Raw genomic sequence first — 23,395 nt, 5'->3', positions numbered from 1 at the left:
AGGGAGAGTCACTTTGTGAGTATGGCCACTGGTAGGTTCCTCGGGCTCCAGGGGATGACCCAGTACTCATGGGCGGGCACTAAGGACTCAGTGAGTAAACAGATAAGTAAAAAGGAGTACATGAAGTTGGTGGGGAAACTGGAGGGGACAGTGAAGGGGGGAAATGACCAAGATATTGTGCTGCATGAGAATGTCAAATAATATATAAAAATAGAACATTTTAAAAGACTTTGAGAAACAGGGAAATCAGACTTGCCTTCTAAGATGAAATTCATATCTCATAGCTAGATAGGAGTTCGAGCCTGGAGAGAAAATTGCACAGTTGCAGTGCAGTCATCTTGTGAGCGAGAACTGGCTCTTGCATTTTCTCGCTTCTGCTTTCTGTCTGGCAGCAGGAGAGCACACATCTCAGGGAGCAGAGTTCGAGGCTAGCCTGGGCTACCCAAGTGCTGTCTCCAACAACAAGTTGCATTAATTAATTAATATATACAATTAAACAGTAAGTGAAAGCTTTAGAGGGTACTCACTCCCTCCAAAAGTGACCACCTACTCATGTGGTGGCCCTGAGCGGTGATTCTGGGACATCCCTTTTTCAGTCTGAGAGCGATTACACAGGTTCCCTACAGCAGTGTATGACCCGGTTTTAAAGTCTGGTCTCCACCTCAGTTATTGGGGAGAGGCATGTCAACACTCTCCTTTCCTCTCCTCTCTGGGTGCCCCATGACCTCCCCCATCTCCTGGAGCATGCTATTACAGCCTGTTTGTAAGCACAGAAGCCGAGAGCGGTAATTAGGGACTTTCCTCTAAGGAGTCAGGACAGAAGTCACAGTAGTGCCAGCTGAATTTATAGTTTGGGTAGCAAGTGAGAGTGCAGTGTGCTTTCCGGGAAAACTTACATTGTAGCCAATGCCTAGAAGGGCGGGGAGGCGGATAGTGGTCTGGATGTCAGGCCCGGTGAGGAGAACCCAGCAGCAAACAGGGGAATAGCTTTTTGGGGGTGAGCAAATAAACTCTCCGAGATTATAGCAGAGCTGGCTCCACAGGTTTACATCTTCTATGTTGTCTCAGCTCAAACCTGGAAGCGAGCCCAGGGTACAGCACCAGGGCCTTGCGTGACACTGCCTGTCTGGGTGACTGAAGAATGATTGGGTTCACACTAGGGGTTAGGCTTCAGTACAGCCACCTTGAGGGGAAGCCCCCTAAACTATAGGCTTCATGAGGCTTAACAGTAGAAACTGGGGACCAGTTGTCCTCAAGTTGGTGTGTGGGCCCCATGGATATCAGTGCCCCAGTTTTGTTCTGGCCTTCTGTGCTGTTGTTCCTAGCTATGGCTTCCCCCTCATGGTCTAGGCTATTGTTGGGGTGCTGGCTCTCACACATCACCCCAGAGGTCTCTTTAGCTCTGTGACTCGACTCCATTGTCCTTGGCTTGGCCTCAGAGCAGCATCTTACAATGAGGAATGTTATGTTGGTATGAATGGTGGTGCCCACAGGTGAAATAAAACCGCCAATGACTGGAAGAGAAAAATCCCCACAGCCAAGCAAAGCTGCAGAAGCCTCATTCTGGGATCTTTGTTCCTGCGGCTTTAATGAGTTCTTGAGGTGTTCAGGCCCTGCCTGAGGCCCTGCTCTGGGGAAAAGGTTGACAGAGTTCATTTCCCATGAAACATAGCGTCCAGCAGGAGCTAAACAGATAATAGATGACCATCAGTTGACAGGCTGCCTTTTATACATGAATCTTCAGATGTAGCTTTGCATAATTAATGCCAAGAGCTGCCGGTGCCAAACACCGCTGTGTGAAGCCCATAAGCGTCCTAGACAGCCAGCCTTGCTCATCTTTGATATAAATTCCATCCATCAAAAGTCCCTCACCAGGCCTCGCGGCTCACACCTCTAAGCCCAGCAAAAGCTCCGCTGTGATAGAGGTCATCCCGGATTATGTAGTGAGTTCTAGGCCAGCCTGGGTTACAGTGTGAGACCCAAACAAAGCGAATGAACCGAAAACGCTCAGTATCATCCTCAGGAACCTCCATGCACACACGTGTACATCCATCCTCATGTAAACTCAAGCATTCTTTCATATACAGAACATAAGCAAGAGAGTCATCTATAACTCAAGGGCTGGGAAGGTGGCGCAGCCGTTAAGAGTTCCCAGCACCCATCTGTGCTCATAATCATCTGTAACTCCAGTACCTACCTTGTCTGACCTCCAGTCATGTGATACACAGACAAAAATGCAGGCGAAACACCCATACAAATACAATTAAAGCAAATAAAAGCTTTTAAAAAAGAAATCTTTAAATGAACAGTTATGTATAACTCAGACATTTATTACTAGATTGAAGGGTAAAACTCCTCCCTCTGCTTAAAAACCTTTTATAAGCTAACTTAATTCTTGAACTGGAGTTTGCCTACAGCAAAAAATAAAAAGGAAAGAAAGAAAAGAAAAGCAAACTAGAGCCTTTGCTACCAGCCTCAAGAACTGTGCTTTTGGCTATCCTGGCCCTGGGGCCTAGGGTCAAAGGCCACTGGGGAACTGCTGTCCTTCCCAGCTCCTTGTTAGGGCGGTTATAAAAGAGAATGAGGAAGCTCCCACAGGAAGACAGCAGCCTGGTTGGGCTGTGTCCCTCCGTCCCTCACACCTCTCGCTTGGTTAGTTGCTTTGCGAGCGGATGATTTCCCTACCAGAGCTCCATGCACAGGTGAAGACTTTATTCTCTACCTGCAGTTGCATCTGGGGAAGCGAAAGGGCGCGGCTCTGCCTCCAGGTCCCTTTTCTCGAAGGCAGCTTTGGGTCTACACCGGTTTGCTCTGTAAAGCAGTGGGCCAGAGGTGGTGGTCACCTCTGGCTGGCTATGGCCTGGCCAGGCCCAGGGAAGGTGAGGTCACTTTGGACTCTGTGTTGCAGTTCTCCAAGGAGAGGCACATCATGGACAGGACCCCCGAGAGGCTGAAAAAGGAACTCGAAGAGGAGCTGCTGCTGAGCAGCGAGGACCTGCGCAGCCACGCCTGGTACCACGGCCGCATCCCGCGACAGGTATGCTCTCTGCTCTCCTTAGGCAATGTCGTACTGATGATGCTGTTGGGTCCAGCCCACAGATCATAAAACTCTAGTACATATAGTGACTCAGCTTAGGCCTGGCTCTAAGGAGACCTTGGGAAGAGCCAACAGTGGGATTCTAAATGCATTTCCAGTTACAGAGGAAAGGCCAGCGCTCCTGGGAGCTACATACATGTGGGCAGGAGGCTGCAGCCGCAGTACCGGCTGCCGGAAGTAGGTGGAAGGTTAAGGTTCAGATAATTAACCTCTTGGCCCAGTGGCTAGAGCTTCCTACCACTTGGACCCTTTTTGTGAAGGCAGTGACTTACCTCAGATGACCAGGCAGGTGGCACAGACTGACAAGGATCGGGAGGAAGAGGGATCATCCTAGGGACCGTGGCGCCATGGCCCAGGATGTCTTTCATGTCTTTCAGGATGTCTTTCATCAATAATTTTTTAATAGTATAAGAATTGAAAAATAGACTAAGTCTGCATAATTGAAGTGTCCAGTTACCATGGGTTTTTATTATAAGTGTAGTCTGTCCAGTCATTAGCCAGGGACAACAGGACAGGAAATGAATGTCCAAGTCTACACTGGTGGCAGGTAAATATTGTCTTTGGTGTAATAGATTTCACCTTTTAAAATTGTTACATTTATTCATTTATTTAGTGTGTGTGTGTGGAGTATGCCTCACCACACATGTGGAGATCCGAAGACAGCTTGTGGGAATTCTCTCTCCCTTCCCACCATGTGAGTTCTAGGGATCCAAACTCAAGTCATCAGACTTGACAGCAAGTACGTTTACCTGCTAAGCCATCTTGCCAGCCCAAAATTTACTTATTTTTTTTCTAACTGTCCTAGAACTCGCTCTGTAGGTGAGACTTGGCCTTGAACTCACAACAATCCACCTGCCTCTGTCTCCCGAGTGCTGGGTTTAAAGGTGTGTGCCACCCCTGCCCAGTTTAGTCCCAAATTTCTTAACACTATCAAAGAAATAATTCTTATTCTGATCTTGATTTTTGTGTGTGTGTACATGTATGTGTGTAATCTTAAAATTGATTGTAGAGGGGGCTGAAGAGATGGTTTGGCGGTTACCGCTCTTCCAGAGGACCTGGGTTCAATTCCCAGCAACCACATGGCTGTTCACAGCTGTTTGTAACTCCAGTTCCAGGGGGACCTGACACCCAAGGCAAATGCACATAAAAAAAATTGAGTATAGGAAATTCAGATAAGAAAAAAGAAAATTCAACTCTTATCCCTAATTGTCTCCCCTGGAAATAGTCTTTATGAATATTTTGGTGCATATCTCCCCAGACCTCCTCTATCAAGTAGGGGATCTTCCTGCTTTCCTTGGCCCACTTTCTTCACCTAATGATGTGGCCTGGGAATTCACTCTGGCTGTAAAACATCCTCCTGCCCCATCACACAGCTGCATCACAATGTATTGGGTACTTAGAGCATTTCCAGCAGTCTGACCAGCATCCTGTAAGATAACTACCATGTTCAGACCTATAATTCTTCCTACTGGCTCGATTCCGGGAAATGGAATTTCTATGTGAAAATATATTTTAAGGCCAAGATGCAATTTCAAAGTAACCATGGTAGCATACTATTCTGAGCTAGCAGAAGTATAGCATCACTTGGATGCTAGAATATCCTAGAAAAAAAATGGCATCACTGCTATCCTTAGTGTGCTCAGTAGTGTGCCATCCTGGACTGGTAACTGAAGCCTCTTAGCAATGATAACAGTATGCCAGCGTTCTATCCCTTTGACACTTTTAGCCCCTCTATAGGCAATAGCATTATCTATATCTCATGGATGATGCAACCGAGCCACAAAGAGCTTATGAAATTTGTCTAGTGACACATCCAGGACAGAATGTAAACCTTGGTGGTCAGGCTCTGAAATGACTGACACAGTATAGGTCTCTGCTGTAAACATCACCATCATAGTGGGTACCTATTTGGGGGTATCCATGGTGTTACAGGCATTGTAAAACTAGTGTTTTAAATATTTTATATATGCAAATGTATTATCTTTACAATAACTTTTTGTGAGATGAGGGAACCTCAAGCAACGTTTTTTTTTCTAGCCTCCTAGCAAGTCCAGAACTCACCATGTCGTCTCTGGGCTCACCCTGCTGTGCAGATGGGAATCTTAGGACAATGTCTAGGGACCAAAACAGCCTCCTGCTCTTCCTCCCTTCCTGCTTAGAAAAGAATCAGACCCACAGGGCACACACTCTCCTTTCTTTTTGCTGTTTTACATTTGTCATGTTCTTGTGACATCTTCCTGACCGCTCTCATTTTAAAGATAACCTTCCCAAGCACCCTGTCTCCCTTCCAAAGTTTTCTTTTCCTTCACAACACCTGACATATTCCAGTGGCTGTCTGTCCTGAGATGAGAGTGGCTACAACACATAGAAAGTCCCTGAAGAAGGACACTTAGTCACTACTGTGTCCCTAAACCTGCAGGCAGTAGCGCTGGGCACGTAGAGGATGGGCAATAAATAGTTGGGGTGTTATATTTTTGAGAGAGGGATGACCTCCTGCGTGTTATGTGTCCCTGGCTGGCCTCAAGCTGACAATCCTGTTTTAGTGTCCTGAGCACTGGGCTTACAGTTGTGCATGGCCTTACCCAGCTAGTAAATACCTCTGGAGTGCGACATTTAACAAACTGAAGATCTGACCATAGGGGAGTGCTAGGAGATGGCTCAGTGGATAAAATAGTCATCTCGTAGCACAAGAATCAATCCTTAAATCCACATAAAAACGGGGGAGGGAGGGAAGAGAGAGAGAGAGAGATGGAGAGAAGAAAAGAAAAGGAAGAAAAGCCAGGTGTCGTAACACAGGCAATGGGGAGGCAGAGAGAGGCAGATTCCTGGCTTGCTGACCTAGTGAGACTACTTGGAGAGGTTCCAGGCCAGTGGGAAGCCCTGCCTCAAAAAAAAGATAGATTGTGTCTACGGCTTGATCCCCAAGGTCTCTGCATGGATGCACACATGGCACACATACACGAAGTCTGACTTCTGCTAAACTCCTGAGAAAATGTTGCCTTTCCTGCTCCTCACCCACTGTTTTGTCTACAGGTATCTGAAAACCTGGTGCAGCGAGATGGTGACTTCCTGGTTCGCGACTCCCTGTCTAGCCCGGGAAACTTTGTTCTGACCTGTCAGTGGAAGAACCTCGCTCAGCACTTTAAGATCCACCGGACTGTTCTGAGGCTCAGCGAGGCCTACAGCCGCGTGCAGTACCAGTTTGAGATGGAGAGCTTTGACTCCATCCCTGGGCTGGTGCGCTGCTACGTGGGCAACCGGCGGCCCATCTCCCAGCAGAGCGGTGCCATCATCTTCCAGCCCATCAACAGGACAGTGCCCCTCTGGTGTCTGGAGGAGCGTTACGGTACCTCACCAGGCTGCGGCCGGGAGGGCAGCTTTACTGACGGAAGGCCAGATGTGGCTAAGAGACTGAGCCTCACCACCACCGGTAGCATCCAGGCTCGGGAAAGCTTGCCCCGGGGAAACCTGCTCAGGTAGGTCTGAGGGGTGCTGGGGGCCCAGCTCAGGCCAACGAGTTGAAGATATTGCTACCCTCAGTGTGAGTGGGGAGTGTTACAAGGTGTGCGTGATTAGTTCCCAGTTAAAGAGCACGAAAAGCCAGTGATGGAACCCGGTGTGTAATGCACGCCTATAACCTCAGGGCTTCAAGGCTGAAGTGGGGAGATTGCCCCAAGTTCAAGGTCTTCCTAGATTACAGAATGAGACCCCTTTTCAAAAACAAAAACAGCAACAAAAGTCACAGGGGCTGAGCAGGGGGGAGGCTGACCTGAAGGTATGGGGATGTTTGGGGGACACTGCGAAAAAGAGGGGAAGACAGCCAAGGGCCAGAGGATCCTGGAGGGTTGAGGGCTCAGTCTAGAACAGAGGGCTATGTAAAGAAGGGGTGGAGCAGGGGTAATGGTGGAGGCATTTGGCAGACTAAGGTGCTACAAAGGCTTGGTATGTTGAACAAATCCTATACCAAAACTGGGCAGCACTAGGCACGGACCGAGGAGAGAGACTAAATGAAGCAAGCAAGTTGGAGAGAGTTTCAGGAGGGGCCCAGGCTGAAAGGGAGAATGAGAGAGAAGCTAGGCTTCTGGGGTCTTGGGGGTTGGAGGGAGACAGAGAAGACCGCCTAGGCGACACACAGCAGTGACTCTGGGAAGGGGGTGTGTCTTGAAGGAAAAAGTCATTTCATCTGAGAAGGGACCGCGGCCGTGCCGGTGTCAGCATCCAGCAGGGGTCAGTGTTGAGGACTCGGACTGGGAACTGAGAGCCCAGAAAAGGGTTTGGCTTAGAGAGGGAACTGAAGGACTGAGATGGGGGGGTGGGGCACACGACTGTACCCTGTGCCCGTGGGAATGAAGAGAAACATTCAGAGAACAGGACAGGAAAGGGATGAGAGGCGAGCTTCCAGAGCTGAGACTCCTTCACAGATCCAACTGCTAGAGTGGGTGGGAGGAGACAAGATGAGATGTAGACTGACCTCCCCCCCCCCGCCATTATGCCCCCACTCCTGGCTTCTGAGCTCCCATGTTTAAGTGAACGTGTCTGTTCTCTTCTCGGTCTGGGCCAGGCAAAAATATAAACTATAATTTCTTTACGGCAAAAAAAACGCCTCATGAAATCCAGGACTATGTGAGTAACAAATTACAGCTGTGCTCCCTGGTTCACGTTAGTCAGCATCTGACTCAGGACCTGTGGCTCCTGGCTGGCTCCATGCGGCTTGCTGTGCAACCCCGGACAGAGACCTTAACTTCTCTGGGACTCCCTTTCTCCGTCGGGAAGCATGGAACTTGCATGGGTTTAGACGGTGAAGGAAATGGAAAGTGTTTACTTACAGTAAGCGCTAACGTTCCCGGTATCTGTAGGGGAGGCAAAAGTCAGACTTGGGCGTAAGCAGGGAGGCAAGGATGATATGGGAGATGCTATTCTGATTGTTCTCTGGAATGTAGAGGCGCTGCTGCAGCAGCCCACACACTCCAGGTGGAGGAAGGGCGACCTCAACATGACCGGTGGCCTTAATGAACTTGTCACCCCTACCCCGCTGCCCTTCGGCGACTTCCCCACGTCAGCTTTGGCCCACTGCCACCTGCTCTGACGTTGGGCATGCTCCTTGACTGGCAGCCTCAGGCTCTGGGCAAAGGTGTGCCTTGGTGGGCAGGTTACATTCCGCTCATCCAGTTGTTCTGGGCCCCTGGAATCTGATGGGTTGATCGTTGATCTCGGTGGATGAGGCTCAAATATCATTTTTCAGGAGCCACTTCCTTTTGGAATTTGCCCCGTCTTTGACTTACTTATCTTTGAGAGGTTGCTGGAAGTTTGTTTTGTTTTGTTTCCCAAAGGTAGGGAAGACCTGGTTTGTGTGAGATGGGGGTGGAGGAGCCGGGAGGTAGGGGAACGGGTTCACTGCAGCCTGGCTGGTCCTGTGTCTCTCTTCCCCTATTAAGAGCATCCAGTCCCCTGATAAAAGTGTTCCAAGCTCTTCCAGCTGCCACTTTGCTTCTAGCTCAGCAGCTGGGGGTCACCTGTGCGTGCTTCAGGCACAGAGTCAGGAAGATAGGTGCGTGCAGGGATTTGCAGATTATTGGGGTGGGAGGTAGGGAGGAGGGAGTGCTGATCTGTGCATAGACATGGAGTGACCTCCAACTTCCGTCCAGCTGACATTGATCCATGGTGGAAAAGTCGTGTTAGTTAAATAAGTCATCCCCCCAGAGAATGAAAATCATCTTAAGCTTTTTTTAAAAGTACACACTCCCATCTATCAGATTCCTCCTCATCCCCCAGAGGGCCGCGACCCATGCACCCTGCTCTGTTCAACAGGATGGAAGGCTTGAGGAGGCCTCCTAGGACCCAGCTGCCTTGGCCCTGGGGGACTCAGCACACCCTGTCAGTTTCTCCTCCTTGTGGCCTTTTCTTTGCTGTGAAGGGTATGCGCCGCACTTGTTCTGGAAGATTTCTTTCCTTAAATTTCCGTGACGTTGCCTGCAGAAGGCTTTACTACTTAATGACACGTCTGTGCCTGGTCTTTGGCTTCAGGAATAAAGAGAAGAGTGGCAGCCAACCCGCCTGCCTGGATCACGTGCAGGACAGAAGGGCCTTAGCCCTCAAAGCCCACCAGTCGGAGAGCCACCTGCCCATAGGTAGGTGTGGGGGAGCCTCAGGGACGAGGGTGGGAGTGTGGCCCTGGCTGCAGCTGGGCTTTTCCTGCCTGAACAAGCCCCAGGCTTTGAGAACTCCATACCTGCAGCCTAGAGGGGAGGTCAGCAGAGCTGCCTGGTTGTGGTCCCTGAACTCAATGCTCTATCATCATCCAAGCATTTAAATCCCATACCAGCCTTCAAAGCGGGCAGTTATCCTCATCTTGCAGCTGAGGAAACTAATGTATTAAGGAGGAGGGTCACCTAGCATTTGCACCCAGGGTTTGTACATTTCAAACCCTTTTGATAAGTGGTGGGCATCATGACAGAAAAGTGCTCCCCTTTAGCGTTCCCCCATCCCCTACCCTGTATAGCAGTAGCTCACCCACAGATGCATTGCTGCTTCTCTGTGCTCTTTCCATGATGTGGGGGGTGGGACCTGGGAAAAGCAAAGCATTTGGTGTTAGTGGGATGGCTTTTCATTTCTTTTATATGTAACCTCCCATGGGACCACAGAGTGATTTTTCCTAGTGCCCCTTTGTAAGCTGTTTCTGTGCGACTTAGCGTGTCTGTCTACCATCCCTGCATCTCTTGCTCTCTCGTGAATGCTGACTGAGATCAACCAGACTTCGAGAGTGACTCAGAGCCCTTAAGGCTCTGTGGCTGGAGACTTCTGTTCCTTAGTGCAGGATTGTGTTATTCACTGCCCAAGACATGTTTTCCTGTTCTGACTGTCCCAATCCGCTGTGACCATAAAATGATGTTACAGCCCAGCCCCTGGGGTTTAGAATCTCTCCCGAGAGTGAGGTGGAGCCAGGGGAACCTTCACAGTGTTCTGGACTGCCACAGAGCAGACCTGCTGGGAGAAAGCCCACCAGTGTTTCCTTTGTGGCTGAGAGGGGAACCCAAGGGCACGGAGTGAGAGCTGGGAACTGCCACTCCCACTCTGCTCTCTGCTCTCCAGACAACTGAGCTTTCTCTGCCCTTCTTTTTTCCTCTGCAGGCTGCAAGCTGCCCCCTCAGTCTCCAGGTATGGACACAAGCCCTTGCCCCAGCTCTCCTGTGTTCAGGACTGGCAGCGAGCCCACCCTGAGCCCGGCACTGGTCCGACGATTCTCTTCAGACACTAGGGGAGGAGGGGAGGCCCTGCGGGGATCAGACAGTCAGCTGTGCCCCAAGCCACCCCCAAAGCCCTGCAAGGTGCCCTTCCTCAAGGTTCCCCCATCTCCGTCTGCCTGGCTCAACTCCGAGGCCAACTATTGTGAACTGAACCCTGCTTTTGCTGTGAGCTGTGACAGGGGAGCCATGCTTGCCCCACACGAGGAGCTGCTGACAGCCAAACACAATGGGGCGTCAGGCCCCCGGAACTCTGGCATCAACTACTTGATCCTTGATGGGGATGACCAAGCGAGACCTTGGGATCCTCTGGCGGCACAGACGGACGAGGGTCAGGAGGACAAGACGACGTTTGTGCCACCTCTCACGGAAACTGTGTCGTCATTCAGACCCAATGACTTTGAGTCTAAGCTCCTTCCTCCGGAGAACAAGCCCCTGGAAACCGCCATGCTGAAGCGTGCAAAAGAAGTGTTCACCAACAACGACGCCAGGGTCATCGCACAGCACATGCTGAGTGTGGACTGCAAGGTTAGTGCTCTGGGGTTGGCCCCTTCCCACAGTGGAGGCTTGTAAGGGCACCTGCCTGGCTGTATGTACTCTGCCTCCTCGGCTAGGTACTTTGTCATAGGGAAAAGCCAGAGGATAACCCAGGTGTGGAGATTTACTTACAGGGTGGGAACCACCAGCAGGACAACCTTTGCCCAGCAGGAAGCTGGTAAACTTCACCTTGAACAGAGGGAAGGCAGGCCCGCCCCTGACCCCCTCTGCTGATATTTGTGACTCCTCCTCCTCCTTCCTGGTGCTTGGTTAAAAATTCCACTCAGGCCCGTCAGAACTGAACAGCTGGGGCCCAAGGAGTATAGCTGAAAGCCTGGTTTCGGGAGTTGCAGGACCCTGGCTGTTTTATTCTATACTTACCTATGTGCCATATTTATTTTATTATTGACACGATCTCTAGGATAATCATCTTCAACTACATCTTTTTAAATTTTTATAAGAATTCTTTAAGTTAGAAAAACTGTAAAATGAAGATTAGAAGAAAAGATAAAATCATACAAAATCCAGTTTCCTTCCTAGGTCTGAGAGATGGCTTAGCAGGTATGCTGGCTGCTAAGACACGGCCTGAATACAGTCCAGAATCTACATGGTGGAAAGAGAGGACCAACTCCTGCAAGTTGACTTCTGAGCTACACAAACAACATGGCATATATACATACTTACACACGTACACACACACACACACACACACACACACAGAGAGAGAGAGAGAGAGAGAGAGAGAGAGAGAGAGAGAGAAATCTCAAAAACTCATGCTGGAGAGAGAACTCAGTGATTAAGAGCACTGGCTACTCCTCCAGAAGACCCTAATTTGATTCTGGGCACCCACATAGCAGCTCCTAACATATTTAACTCCAGGTCCACGGGGTCTTACTTTCTCTTCTGGTGTCTGGGCATGAGTCGCACATGTACTGTACAGACATACATGCAGGCAAAACACCCATACACATAAAATTAAATTAAAAACTCATTTAAAAAGTCCTGGTTCCTAAATGACAGCCACTGATAGCACTTGGCATGTGGCATGCCAGGCCTGCCGGCTTTGTGGGTAACACTTGCTAATCACACACAGATACGATCTCAAGCCTGTGGCTCTCATTCCACAGCTACACAATTTCATCATCTTCATTTCTTATAGCGGCATTTGCTTCAGGAGCAGTGACCTGTGTCTATAAGCTCTCAGTCTCTCTTCGACAGTGGGCATCTGGGGCTTGACCCACCTTTTCGGTATACAGTAGTTGACGCTTGGGCATTTGAGTGACAGCTAAGGCCTCAGTGGAATTTGATGTCCGATTTCATTCAGTTCAGAGAAGGCCATGAGTTTCAAAGGTTAGGATTTGTTCAAGAGCTGAATTTTCCTTCCTGTGTCAGGAATCGTGGCTGGAAATCTAATCTCCTAGCAATCCCCCAGGGGGTTATGGAGCTGATAAAGGGCTCCCAAAAATAACTATAATATAAATAATCCACTAAATAATTGTGGGCTCTCCTGGGTAGAAAAAGCAAGGTAACTAGTGCCCATAGTTGAGGGGGTCATCCATGTTGGTAGAGGAAGGAGCGGGTGTCCCTGCTAAGCAAGGCCCGACAGGAGAGCTGAGAAACAGGACTGGTGTGAAAGAACAGGACTTGTTGACTTCATTAGATGGGCATCGTTGGGCAGAGCACACAGGTGGGTAGATGGGTCTTTGCCTTAGTGTCCTGTGCAAGAGGATTGAGAATTTCCATCCCAGCAAGTCAGCCGTGTGGGCCCTGGGTCATGCCAGTAGGCCAGAGGTGAATGAAATCCCATCTAGTGTGAGCCTGCCTGCTCACCACCAGCTCCCAAGAGGGAGCTTTTTGTGAATGCGGGGTTCTGTATTTACAGAACAGCTTTTCTCCTGGGGGTAGTCAGCCTGTGAGTGTCTATGAGGGCTTGAATGTCTAGAAGGAGGAAAAGGGGAGATGCCTGCCCACGCTTCACAGGTCTGGAACCTTCCCACTGCTTTGGACAGCCTTGAAGGGAGAGCCTAAGTCTGATGTCACCAGACAAGTATGCAGTCCTCCTCCTCTCCTGCCCTGTGCACTTTGTCCTTCTGATGGGCCTCCTCCCTTGTCTGTCTTCAGGCTTCCTGGGAGTCCCCAGCAAGCAAGGAGAAACCAGCCTAGACTGTTCACCCTAGCCTCACGGGCAGGGCTGTGGTCAGCCCTCCGAGTATTTCCCTCCGCCACCCATGCCTCTTCCCCAGAACTACCAAGCACAGCCAGTGCTTCGAAGAGGAAAACTGTTTCCCACCCCAAATGTAGCAGCAATGAGATGGGGCCACCCAGGAGCGCATCTGGGTCCCATGTGCCCATTCCCACCCCGGCACGTAGTTCAGGCACAGATGCTTATTAAGGGCATCAGGACAGTGGGTGGTTCTGAGCACACGGGAAGCTGGAGCCCATCAGTGCCCAGCACCCAACTCCTGGGCCCCTCCTACCTGCAGATGGGCGCTGCTTCTTTCCTCGCTCACCCTGGGGAAGCACAGCCACTCCTCCACCTACTGTCTTTGAACGTGGACTGAAATCCAGTCATTAGCTGTGTGACCCTCGTTCTCCATTTGCAGACAGGGTCCTGCAGGTGGCTACGAGGCGCGTGTGCCAGGATTTCTGTCAAAAGCCATGGGGAGAAAGCTTGTTCTAAATAGGCTTCATTTCTGGATCCAAGCAGGGGGTGGGTTGGGAAGGGCCTGTCTGCCTTTCCCGGTGTGTGTGAGTTTCTTCTGGGCTCATACAGGATCTTGCTGTTAGAGCACTTTACCATCAAGTAAGGAAAACAAACCTATGAGTATGTGGGTGCAGGTCTGAGTCCTCTGCCGTGGACAGCGGAGCCAACACAGCTAGAGATTGGCCTGGCAGTGTGATTGCACTTCAGGGCTCTTGGTAGCCGAGAAGAGGGCCAGGCCAGGTACCCACCAGGACTCTTGCACACTGCACTGGCCTCGAAGCAGTGGAGTGCGGAGAAATGGGTCCAGGGGCTTCACTAAGTGGTGACAAGGAGGACTTAGAGGGCAGAAGGAAGACTTCTGCATCCTGCCCTGCCAAGGTGGGGTCAGCCCACGGTAAACACTGCCTCCTCCCTCCACTATAATACAATCCCCAGAGGATTTTACCTAGGTCTGCACGTGAGCTTCACATCCCCTAGTCCTCCAGCGTGGGCCTGGTAAGCATGTGTAGCCCAGGAAAGGGACCTGCTGATGGCCGACTTAAGTCAGAAGGGAGACGTTTCGCTCTCCAAATGGAACCCCAGAATTCCTGCTACTGCTTCTAGAAGGAAACTGCCAGTGGCGAGCCTTTCGGCCTTGTTATGTAGAAAGTGTGGGTTACAGTGCACCCCAGAGAGGCACTGCTTGCATGCCTGGAGTGATCACGATAGAGCCCAGTCCACCAGATGAAGCACGAGAACCATCCTGTGCCAGCGACGTGTCCAGACTTGGTTAGGCCCCCGAATCCCAGGGTCACACTGCAGTATGTCACCGAGCTCTCGTGGCCCCAATTTAGGGACATGCTGAGTCCACTGTCACACTTCAGCATGACGTGTACTAACTAGGAACGGTCAGGTCTAATATCCAATTCCATTAGACCGTTCGTTAAACACATGAGAAACGAGCTGGTAAAAAACACACTGTAAGAAACAGAAAGAGCAAATTTAATCAATGAAGAGAAAAGAAAAGGATTGGATTGGGATGAGAGCTGGCTCGGACAAAGCCAAGATTTCCTTTCAGGGAAACCTCTCTGGAGGAGACGTGGGTGTGTGGGTTTCAAATCACCATATGTTTGTAATGGTTCCCAGCCGTAAGGTGCACTTACGGCACCCAGGAGAGGCGTAATTAGGGGCAATGGTAGCCAGCTGTGGCTGCTGAGTGAGAACATGAATGGCAGAGCCCAGAGCAGAGGGGAGCTTGGAGCGCACTCTGCCTTTCCCCTGAAGAGACTGGTAGGCTCCACACACGCGCAGCCTTGCTGTTGGCAGCAAAATGTCTCTCTAAGATCCAGCCTGTGTCAGCCCAGGGCTTGAACGAATGATTAATTCCCTGGCTGGGCATGAACGCATGCCAGATCTGCAGGTTGTAGAGATCATTTGGGAGTTCCCTCAGCACTTTGCCCACTAAGCAAGGGAACTGTGTGTGTGTTCATGTGTGAGGCAGTACACATGGGAGGAAACACTTGCACATGTCAGTGTGTGAGGTCAGAGGACAACCTCAGGAGTCCTGAGGAGCTAGGCACCTTGTTTTTTGAGAGACAGACTCTTACATGGATCTGGGGCTTGCAAATTAGGTTAGGCTGACTGGCTGGGAAGCCCCAGAGATCCACCTTTCTCTTCCTCCTGAGTGCTGAAGATTGAGCCCATTCCACCATGCTTGGCTTTTTACAAGGGTGCTAGTAGTAATCAAACTCAGTTCTCAGATTGCACAACAAACACTTTACAGACCAAGCTATTTTATCAGTCCCTCTCCCAGCTTTCTATCTTATTCTGTATATTAAAATTATGCTGTCACTCAAAGAAATATAAGTGCACTCTGTCCACAGCCACAGAATTTCCGTGGACCGTATTTCTTTCCTCATGCTAAATTAACAGTGGGGCCAACCCACTTCCTGATCTAGCAAATTTCTACTTGGCTCCTGACAGGTTGCTAGGATACTGGAAGTCTCTGAAGACATGAAGAGGAGCATGGGTGTGAGCTCAGGACTGGAACTCATTACCTTGCCTCACGGACGCCAGCTGCGCCTGGACATTATCGAGAGGTGAGCACGCTGTCTCTGCAGCTACCACTTTCAGCTCCTTGCACACATCTGTGCAGCAGGGTGCAGAGGAGCCATATTACTCCAGGGTCCGCATGGCTCTTCTCAAGCCTGAGCTATAGAATACCTGATGAGAAGACAGTGCAGTGGGGGTCAGGGGCATCGCACTGTCCTGGCCCCATTTCTGTGGGTGGCAGGAGAAAGACTTTGAAGCTGTGCATGGCTGCAGCTGGGAAACTACACCTGCTGTATTCTACCTCTCATGAGCATCCGTGGCTCTGGAACTCAAGAGCTCTTGATGAACTGGGGAAGACTGGGGAAGACTGAGGAGAGTGGGTTCTGACCTCTTTCTGTAAGGGGTGGACAGGAGGACTATGGATCCCAGGGCTTGGAAACAAAATCACGCTGCCATTTTTTCAGAAACACTACGATCCTAAGGTAGCTTCCTTTCTAGTTGCTGTACTAAATTACCCTGGCAAATACAACCTAAGAAAGGGTTTATTTAAGTTCTATTTAAGTTCACAGTCTCTCTGGTGGGGAAGTGGAGAGAGCAGGAGCTTGTGTCCACAGTCAGGAAGCAAACAGTGAGTGCAAGCTGCTGCTAATGGGGGGCACTGCCACCCACAGTGGCATGTCTTCCTTCCTCAGCTATAAAACCCCCCAGAGGCCCATTTCAGATTCTCTCAAATTGACAGTACTGGCCACCACATCAGGTGTCTATTAAAATGCACACATGCCTATAATCTCAGTACCTGGGAGGCCGAGGCCAGCCCAAGTTTCATAAAAAGACTTTTCTCAAACAAACAAAAAAATGAAACAAAACAGAAACGTGCCCTTGAACATGAAATGCTTAGAGATGAGACATGATTTTAAGAAGCACAAGACTAAATTTTTGTATGACCACAAAATCAGTCTATATTATACACACACACACACACACACACGCATGCACGCACCCACTATTGGGCAAACTGTTTCCCAGTAGCCGTGACTCTAACTGCTATGACTTCCATGATATTCTTGGGCATGGCCCTGACCAGTTGAGCGTTCTGTGGTGCAGGAGTGCGCACAGACACTGACTGTTCTGGCCACTGTACATGGGTGGCAGATGCATCTAAGAGATGAAGAAAACTTTTAGCTCTCCAGTATCTAAGTGTAAATATCCACACGTGCTGGCAGCTGTCGGCCTCTAGGAAGTAAAGGCTCTATTCACATAATGTTACAAAGATGAGCCTGGATTGCACAGCTGTAATCCCAGCACTGTCATCTAGAGAGAGGGCTTTGAGGGAGTGAGGCAGAGGCTTTGGGGATGCCTTTGGTCTCACAGCGGGTGGGGGGATAAGAATGGGGGGCAGGAGCAGGATTGATGGGTTAGAAATGGCTAGTTTTGTTCAGGTGAAGGCATTGGGGAATTACTTGTCGCACTTCTGAGCTGCCTGCTTTTCCTGACCAGACTCCTTTCTCCAGTATTGCCTGGGTGGAGCGGTCACTCTCACTTCCTTATTCCTAGTAGATATGCTATAGTCTGAGATCTCCAGAGATTTTTTCTTTTTCCTGGCATTGAGAATTGTGCTGGAGCCTGAGCTCTGAGCCTCAGCCACGATGAGCAGTTGCTGGTCTCTCGTCAACATCCCTCTCTCTATCCTTCGTGCCTAGAATCTCACATCCTAATTTGTTTCCTATTCGTCTCTGACTGTGGGATCTACCCACAGAGCCAGGGGGACAGTCTGAGTAGCTATGATGTGTTAACTAAATAAGGACCAAGGTCAAAGGAATCCTGGACTGCCCAATGACTTTATTCTCTTGCTCTTGAATCAAATCTAAAAGCTACCCTTGACTTCCGGTTTACCATCTCACTCCAGGGGCATCCTTCTGATAACATATTGAGTAACCTCTAGCTGCCAGTCATTGACATGTAAGCCACATACTGAGTCATAGACACACACATCCTTCTGGTAACATGTGAGTACCTCTAGCTGCTGACTACTGACAGGTGAGCTACAGACCGAGGCACATGCGCTCTCTCTCTCTCTCTCTCTCTCTCTCTCTCTCTCTCTCTCTCTCTCTCACACACACACACACACACACACACACACACACGTAAAGACACTTGGAGCCAGCAGAGATCATTACTTAGTTAACAAGCAAGGCATTTGGGGGACTTGGAAAGGCCGAGCATGAGCTAACTCCCTGCCACCCTCTGCCAAGGGTGAGAGACTACTGACCTAGGCACAGCAGGAACACAAGAAGCCCCAGCCCCCTTTGTGAGTTTTCAGGACAGTGTGACCCTGCAGTTTCAAAGGCACATGGTACCTCTAGCAACTGCATAGTAGCCTAGAAAATTAAGACTATTTTGACTCAGTGCAGTAAATTCCTGGACTGAGATTTACAGAGGGAAAGAAAGAGGTCACTGTCTGAGCTTCCTGCCACTGACTGACCCTGTTCATAGGGTCCCATTGTCATGTCCAGAAAAGTCATCCTGTTTCCTGCCTTAAGTCTCTGAGTTTGACCCATGTAGTCTAGGGTGAGAAAAGGGAGTCTGGGGGAGGGCAGGGTACTGTTTTATTAGGATCTGACCTGATAGCAAATTCCTGCCTCTCCTTCAGCCATTGTCTACCTCTCCAGTCACTCTGTGGCATCTGTACTGGGGTCGTAGAACACCCTTCTTGTCCCCATCTCTCCTCCTCTTGTTCTAATATCCATGTCATCTTTCTGAATCAAGTATATTGCCTCTCCCTGTTTTTGTCTTTTACACTCCTCACTAAGAGGTGGTCCCAGTCTTCCTCAGGGGTAGCATCCTGTCTGTTAGGGAACCTGGTATCTCCTTAGGCCTCTCATGGTAGTAAAGGGAGCCTTGTAGCCACATCACTTCTGAGGTCCTCTTCATGCTTCCATTTGCAGAGCTGACCTGGACATGTTCAAGGGCATCTTACTTCCTGAATCCATCCTCTGCCTGGTGTGGGATGGCTTTATTAAGATCAGCTTTTCAAACTGGCTCCTAGCCAGGAACACACAACCTTGTTTCTGGAGGATTAGGGCCATTTTCTCCTCATCTTGTTGACCTGAGCCTGACCCTTGGTCTTCTTCCACCTAGACACAACACCATGGCCATCGGCATCGCTGTGGACATTCTGGGCTGCACGGGTACTTTGGAGAACAGAGCAGGTACCCTCAATAAGATCATCCAGGTGGCGGTGGAGCTGAAAGACACCATGGGAGACCTCTATTCTTTCTCAGCCATCATGAAAGCCCTAGAGATGCCTCAGGTGAGATGTTGGCTTTTTGCTGCTGCCCACACAAGCGTGCATTCAACGCTATGCAGAGTTCTGTTCATCTACACCATGTATGGCTGACTGCTCCAGCCAGTCTCTAAAGATAACTGAATTTTAGTGAAAGCTAATAGAGGCAGCCAAGAGTATTGTCCCCAGTATTTTGGCTCTGTTTGTAAAAGCACTGGTAAGTGCTGACAGCCCACATCTCATCTTCGATGTGTAATACTAAGAATTAGCCTTACTAATAAGCAATACTCCTGAAGAAGCATTTAGGACAAGACAACAGGCTGGAATGTGTGGCATGTCAGAGGCTATATCTACTTGGGACATCAGGAATGTGATGTTTGGGTAATGCCTTGGGGAAACCAAGTCATTTAAGAAACTTATACCAGAGAATCCCTAAACCAGCAGTTCTCAACCCCTTTCATGGGGGTCACCGATCAGATATCCTGAATATCAGATGTTTACATTACAATAGCAAAATTGCAGTTATGAAGTAGCAATGAAAACATTTTTATTGTTGGGAGTCACAACATGAGGAACTGTACTAAGGGTCAAAGCCCTAGGAAGGTTGAGTACCACTGTCCTAGACTGATGGTCTCAAAGTATCTTCCTCAGGTTCCTTAAGACGGATGCCATGTAGCTCCCTGGAGGATATCTCAGGTCTGACCTCTGACTTTGTCTGCACTGACAGATGTTGGAGGTTTTCAGAAAGAATCAAACAGAATGGGCCTCCTAGAGGGAAGTGGGATCTGTTGTCTCCCCCTTGTGTAAGTGCTTGGAGAACTTTGAGTAGAGTCAAGTCCTGCAAGCCAGGTCAGACCAGCAGCATCGACCTGCTGGGTCTTTATCTGGGCTGTTTCCTAGACACGGGTTAGTCCTGAAATCCTGCCAGGTGTCCACAGACATCCGTCCTGGCCACTAAGGGACATGCTTGGTACATAATTTCCCTCATTAAGAAGAGTGACGGAACAAATTAAGTGCACACCAGAAGTTTCTTGGAACTACGTGGCAGGAGAGAACCCACTCTCACCCACAAAGTAGCTACAATGCTACAATGAGATACCTACTTTTTCAAAGCATGCACAGACACACACACGCAAACTTAACTTGTGGGATGGGCCATCAGAACCATGCAGAACAGGATAGAGGGGTCATGTTTTTCTCTCAATGCACAACTGCTTCTGACACTGTCCTGCACATCTATCACCTATTCCAAAATTGAAGCAGAAAGGCAATTTTTAAAAAGGCTTTCTGAAACAATAACCTTTCCTCCTTCCAGATCACACGGTTAGAAAAGACATGGACCGCTCTGCGGCACCACTACACCCAAACAGCCATCCTCTATGAGAAGCAGCTGAAGCCCTTCAGCAAAGTCCTGCAGGAAGGCAAAGGTGAGTGCTGGGGCACAGAAGACCCTACCGTCAGGCTCCCTCAGTTATATAATCTCACGTGGCATTGCATATACGGACCTGCAGTTCCTACACGAAACACAGTCAGCTGGTTTGTAATTAACATGATATGGAACTTCCCTCCTTGTTCCTCAGAGTCCACACATGTCCCGCCAGGCAGTGTGTCAGTCCCACTGCTGATGCCTCTTGTGACCTTAATGGAACGGCAGACTGTCACTTTCGAAGGAACTGACATGTGGGAGAAAAATGACGAGAGCTGTGAAATTATGCTGAACCACTTGGCGACAGCCAGATTCATGGCCGAGGCTTCCGAGAGCTACAGGAGGAATGCTGAGAGAATCCTGGCAGGTAGGAACTTGTTTCTGGAATCCTCTCTCTGTAGGGATTAGAGTGAAGGAATAAGAGAAAGGGCATGGATGCCCTCAGCTAGAAAAATGACCAACGAGAAGAGATTAAGGTGTGGACACTCCCTTTCCTATGTCATTGCTCATTATACCTATTTCAATAGAAGAGCACACAAATACATAGGTGTCATTGTATGTGCGTGTTCGGGCCAGAGGTCAACCTCAGATGTCTTTCTTCAGGCACCGTACACCCCTTTTTTGTGTCAGCATTTCTTACTGGCCTGGAACTTCACTATGGAGGCTAGGCTGGCGGGACAAGTCCCAGCGGCTCTTCTATCTCTGTCTCCCCAGCATGGGGATTAGAGGTACATACTATGCCTGGCTTTAAAAAATTATTCTTAATTGCATGTGTCTATGCAGGTATGTATATAGCATGAGTGAAGGTGCACAGGGAGTTCAGAGGCGTCATCCCTGAGCTAGTTACAGGTCACCTGACATAGCACTAGGAGACAAACTCAGGTCTTCTACAACAGTCGCGCACATTCAGAACCACTGAGCCATCCAGTTGACCATGGCCAACTTTTTTTTTTTTAGAATTTTATGAGTACTGTGTTTAATGTAATTTCTACCACTTACCTTCACTTTCTGTCTCCCTATGAAGACCACCTGTTACACACACGCCTGCATCTATAAGTATCATCTGATGAGTCCACTTTGTTGTTCATATGGCCATGTGTTTAGGGATGACCAACTAGGATTGAATAACATATCAGGGAGTTTGTCCCTTGAGGGGACTGATTCTTCTCTCAGCAGCCATTAATTATTTATAACACTTCATCTAGGGGTAGGGCCTTGTAAAATTTCTCCCATCCACTTTGTCAGCTGGTGTTGCCACTGGACAGGTCTAGGTACATGACCTATTTTTGAGATTTCCTTAGTGCAACTCCTATTGTATGTAGAAGACAGTACCTCATAGCCTATACCTTGGTCCTTCTTCCTTGATGTTCCCTGAACCTTTGGTGCAGAGATTGAGTTGTAGATTATCAACCGGGAAATGGGCCGTCCACAATAAATTTTTCTCTGCACTTGGACCACTTGGAGATTTCTGCTGCTGGTCACCATCTACTGCAAAGAGCAGGTGCTCTCTGAGGGGCGCGAGCTACACCTGTCTGTGGGTGTAAGCATAGATATGTAGAATGCACTTGGGAATTATAGTGGTTTAGGAAAGTGATGGTAGTATGTTCTCCCCTGACCTCATCAGCCACAAGTAGTTGGCTAGGTTTACAGTACCAGACACGAATTCCCTTCTACTGAGTGGGTCTTAAATCCAATTAGATGCTCTTGGTAACCTCCAAGATATAAGTGCCACTTCTGAACCCTTGCTGTAATAGCCATAGTTGTGGCTCACAGGCCTTACAGCTGAGTAGGGCTATTGGTTGTGTATCTCCCCTGGCAACTTGCATAGCAACTGCAGGTGCTGAGAGCCATTCCTCAGGGTGGAGGCTTCCAGGTCATTCCCAGCTTGATTCCTCAAGGTCCTGTGTCTAAAGTATGTGGTATCTTTAGCAATAGGGTTTTACCTTCAAGTTCTGAGAGTCTCTTGAACCCCTTTGGTTAAAGACTCCAAGGAGTTCCCCATGCCTGGCAACTGGGGCTTCTGTTAGATTGACTATGGCTCTTGGGGGAGCATTACCACCCCCAGTGGCATTACTTCATTTAAATTATGCAATACACTAACATAAGTAAACAAACTATGTTTCTCTATAGCCTTTTCATTCTTAGTATCTTTTAACTGGGAATGGGGCGGGAGAAGGGATAGAGCTCCCCCCCACTTTCCCCTTCATAGCACCTGTGTTCTACTGTCTGCTCTCCATAGACCTCCCTACACAACCCACCACTGTCTCTTTTCATGAGAATAGGACTTCTTAGATTTGTCCACTTACTTGTAAAATTCATTATTTCACTTTCTTTACAGTTGAAGTGTTCCGCAGAATCACAGTGTATATATACCCCTGAATAGTTTTCCGTGGAATCACAGAGTATATATACCACATTTCATATACCACATTTCATTATCTATTCATCAGCCAAAGGACACTTAGGTTATTTCTATTTCCTAGCTACTGTGAGCATGGCTGAACAAATATCTGTGTAATAGGATGTCAAATACTTTGGGCATACGCCAGGGAGTGGTATAGCTGGATCATACGGGAGATCTATTTTTAGCTTTTTGAGAATTTTCACACTAATTTCCATAGTGGCTGCACCAATTTACAATTCCACCAACACTGAGTGTTTCCCTTTCCCTGCATCCTTGCAAGCATTTTTTTTTTTAAATCTTAGCCATTCTGACTAGGGTAATGGGTAATGACATCTCTAAAGTAGTTTTAATTTGCATTTTCCTAGTTGCTAAGGATAGTGAACTAACACTTTAAAGGTATTTCTTAGCCATTTTTGTTTCTTCTTTTGAGAACTCCATGGCACATTTTTAAATTGGGTCATTTATCTCCTTGACTGTTTTTTGAGTTCTTTGTATATTCTGGATATTAATCCTGCCAGAGCTCTTATGTGTTATAAAGTGCGCTGTGGACATTGCACTCAGGCCTCTACTCACACAGCAAGTGCTTTTCTGATTGAGCCGTCTTCCCGTGTGGCATTATCTTCTAACTCATCCCCAAACTATGTCCTGCAACTGCAGATGACTTAGGGGCCC

The 23,395-nt window shown here is 48.8% G+C and overlaps 1 protein-coding gene across 2 annotated transcripts in view; it reads left to right on the top strand.

Annotated features, from left to right (window-relative positions):
• Bcar3 (BCAR3 adaptor protein, NSP family member) overlaps window positions 1–23,395 on the top strand; it is a 103,141-nt gene that overhangs the window by 77,947 nt on the left and 1,799 nt on the right. For both annotated transcript variants that reach the window (XM_075981473.1, XM_075981474.1), the window contains 8 exons: window positions 2,909–3,037; window positions 6,131–6,573; window positions 9,122–9,225; window positions 10,226–10,866; window positions 15,542–15,657; window positions 18,749–18,920; window positions 20,209–20,320; window positions 20,474–20,686. In XM_075981473.1, the coding sequence (XP_075837588.1) occupies window positions 2,909–3,037; window positions 6,131–6,573; window positions 9,122–9,225; window positions 10,226–10,866; window positions 15,542–15,657; window positions 18,749–18,920; window positions 20,209–20,320; window positions 20,474–20,686 (1,930 nt within the window). The remainder of the gene's footprint in view (window positions 1–2,908; window positions 3,038–6,130; window positions 6,574–9,121; window positions 9,226–10,225; window positions 10,867–15,541; window positions 15,658–18,748; window positions 18,921–20,208; window positions 20,321–20,473; window positions 20,687–23,395) is intronic.

The sequence above is a fragment of the Microtus pennsylvanicus genome, chromosome 7 (assembly GCF_037038515.1).
Source record: "Microtus pennsylvanicus isolate mMicPen1 chromosome 7, mMicPen1.hap1, whole genome shotgun sequence".
In the NCBI taxonomy this organism is placed as follows: Eukaryota; Metazoa; Chordata; class Mammalia; order Rodentia; family Cricetidae; genus Microtus; species Microtus pennsylvanicus.
Note: the sequence above shows the minus strand (reverse complement) of the source record. Positions and strands in the feature narration are given on the sequence as shown.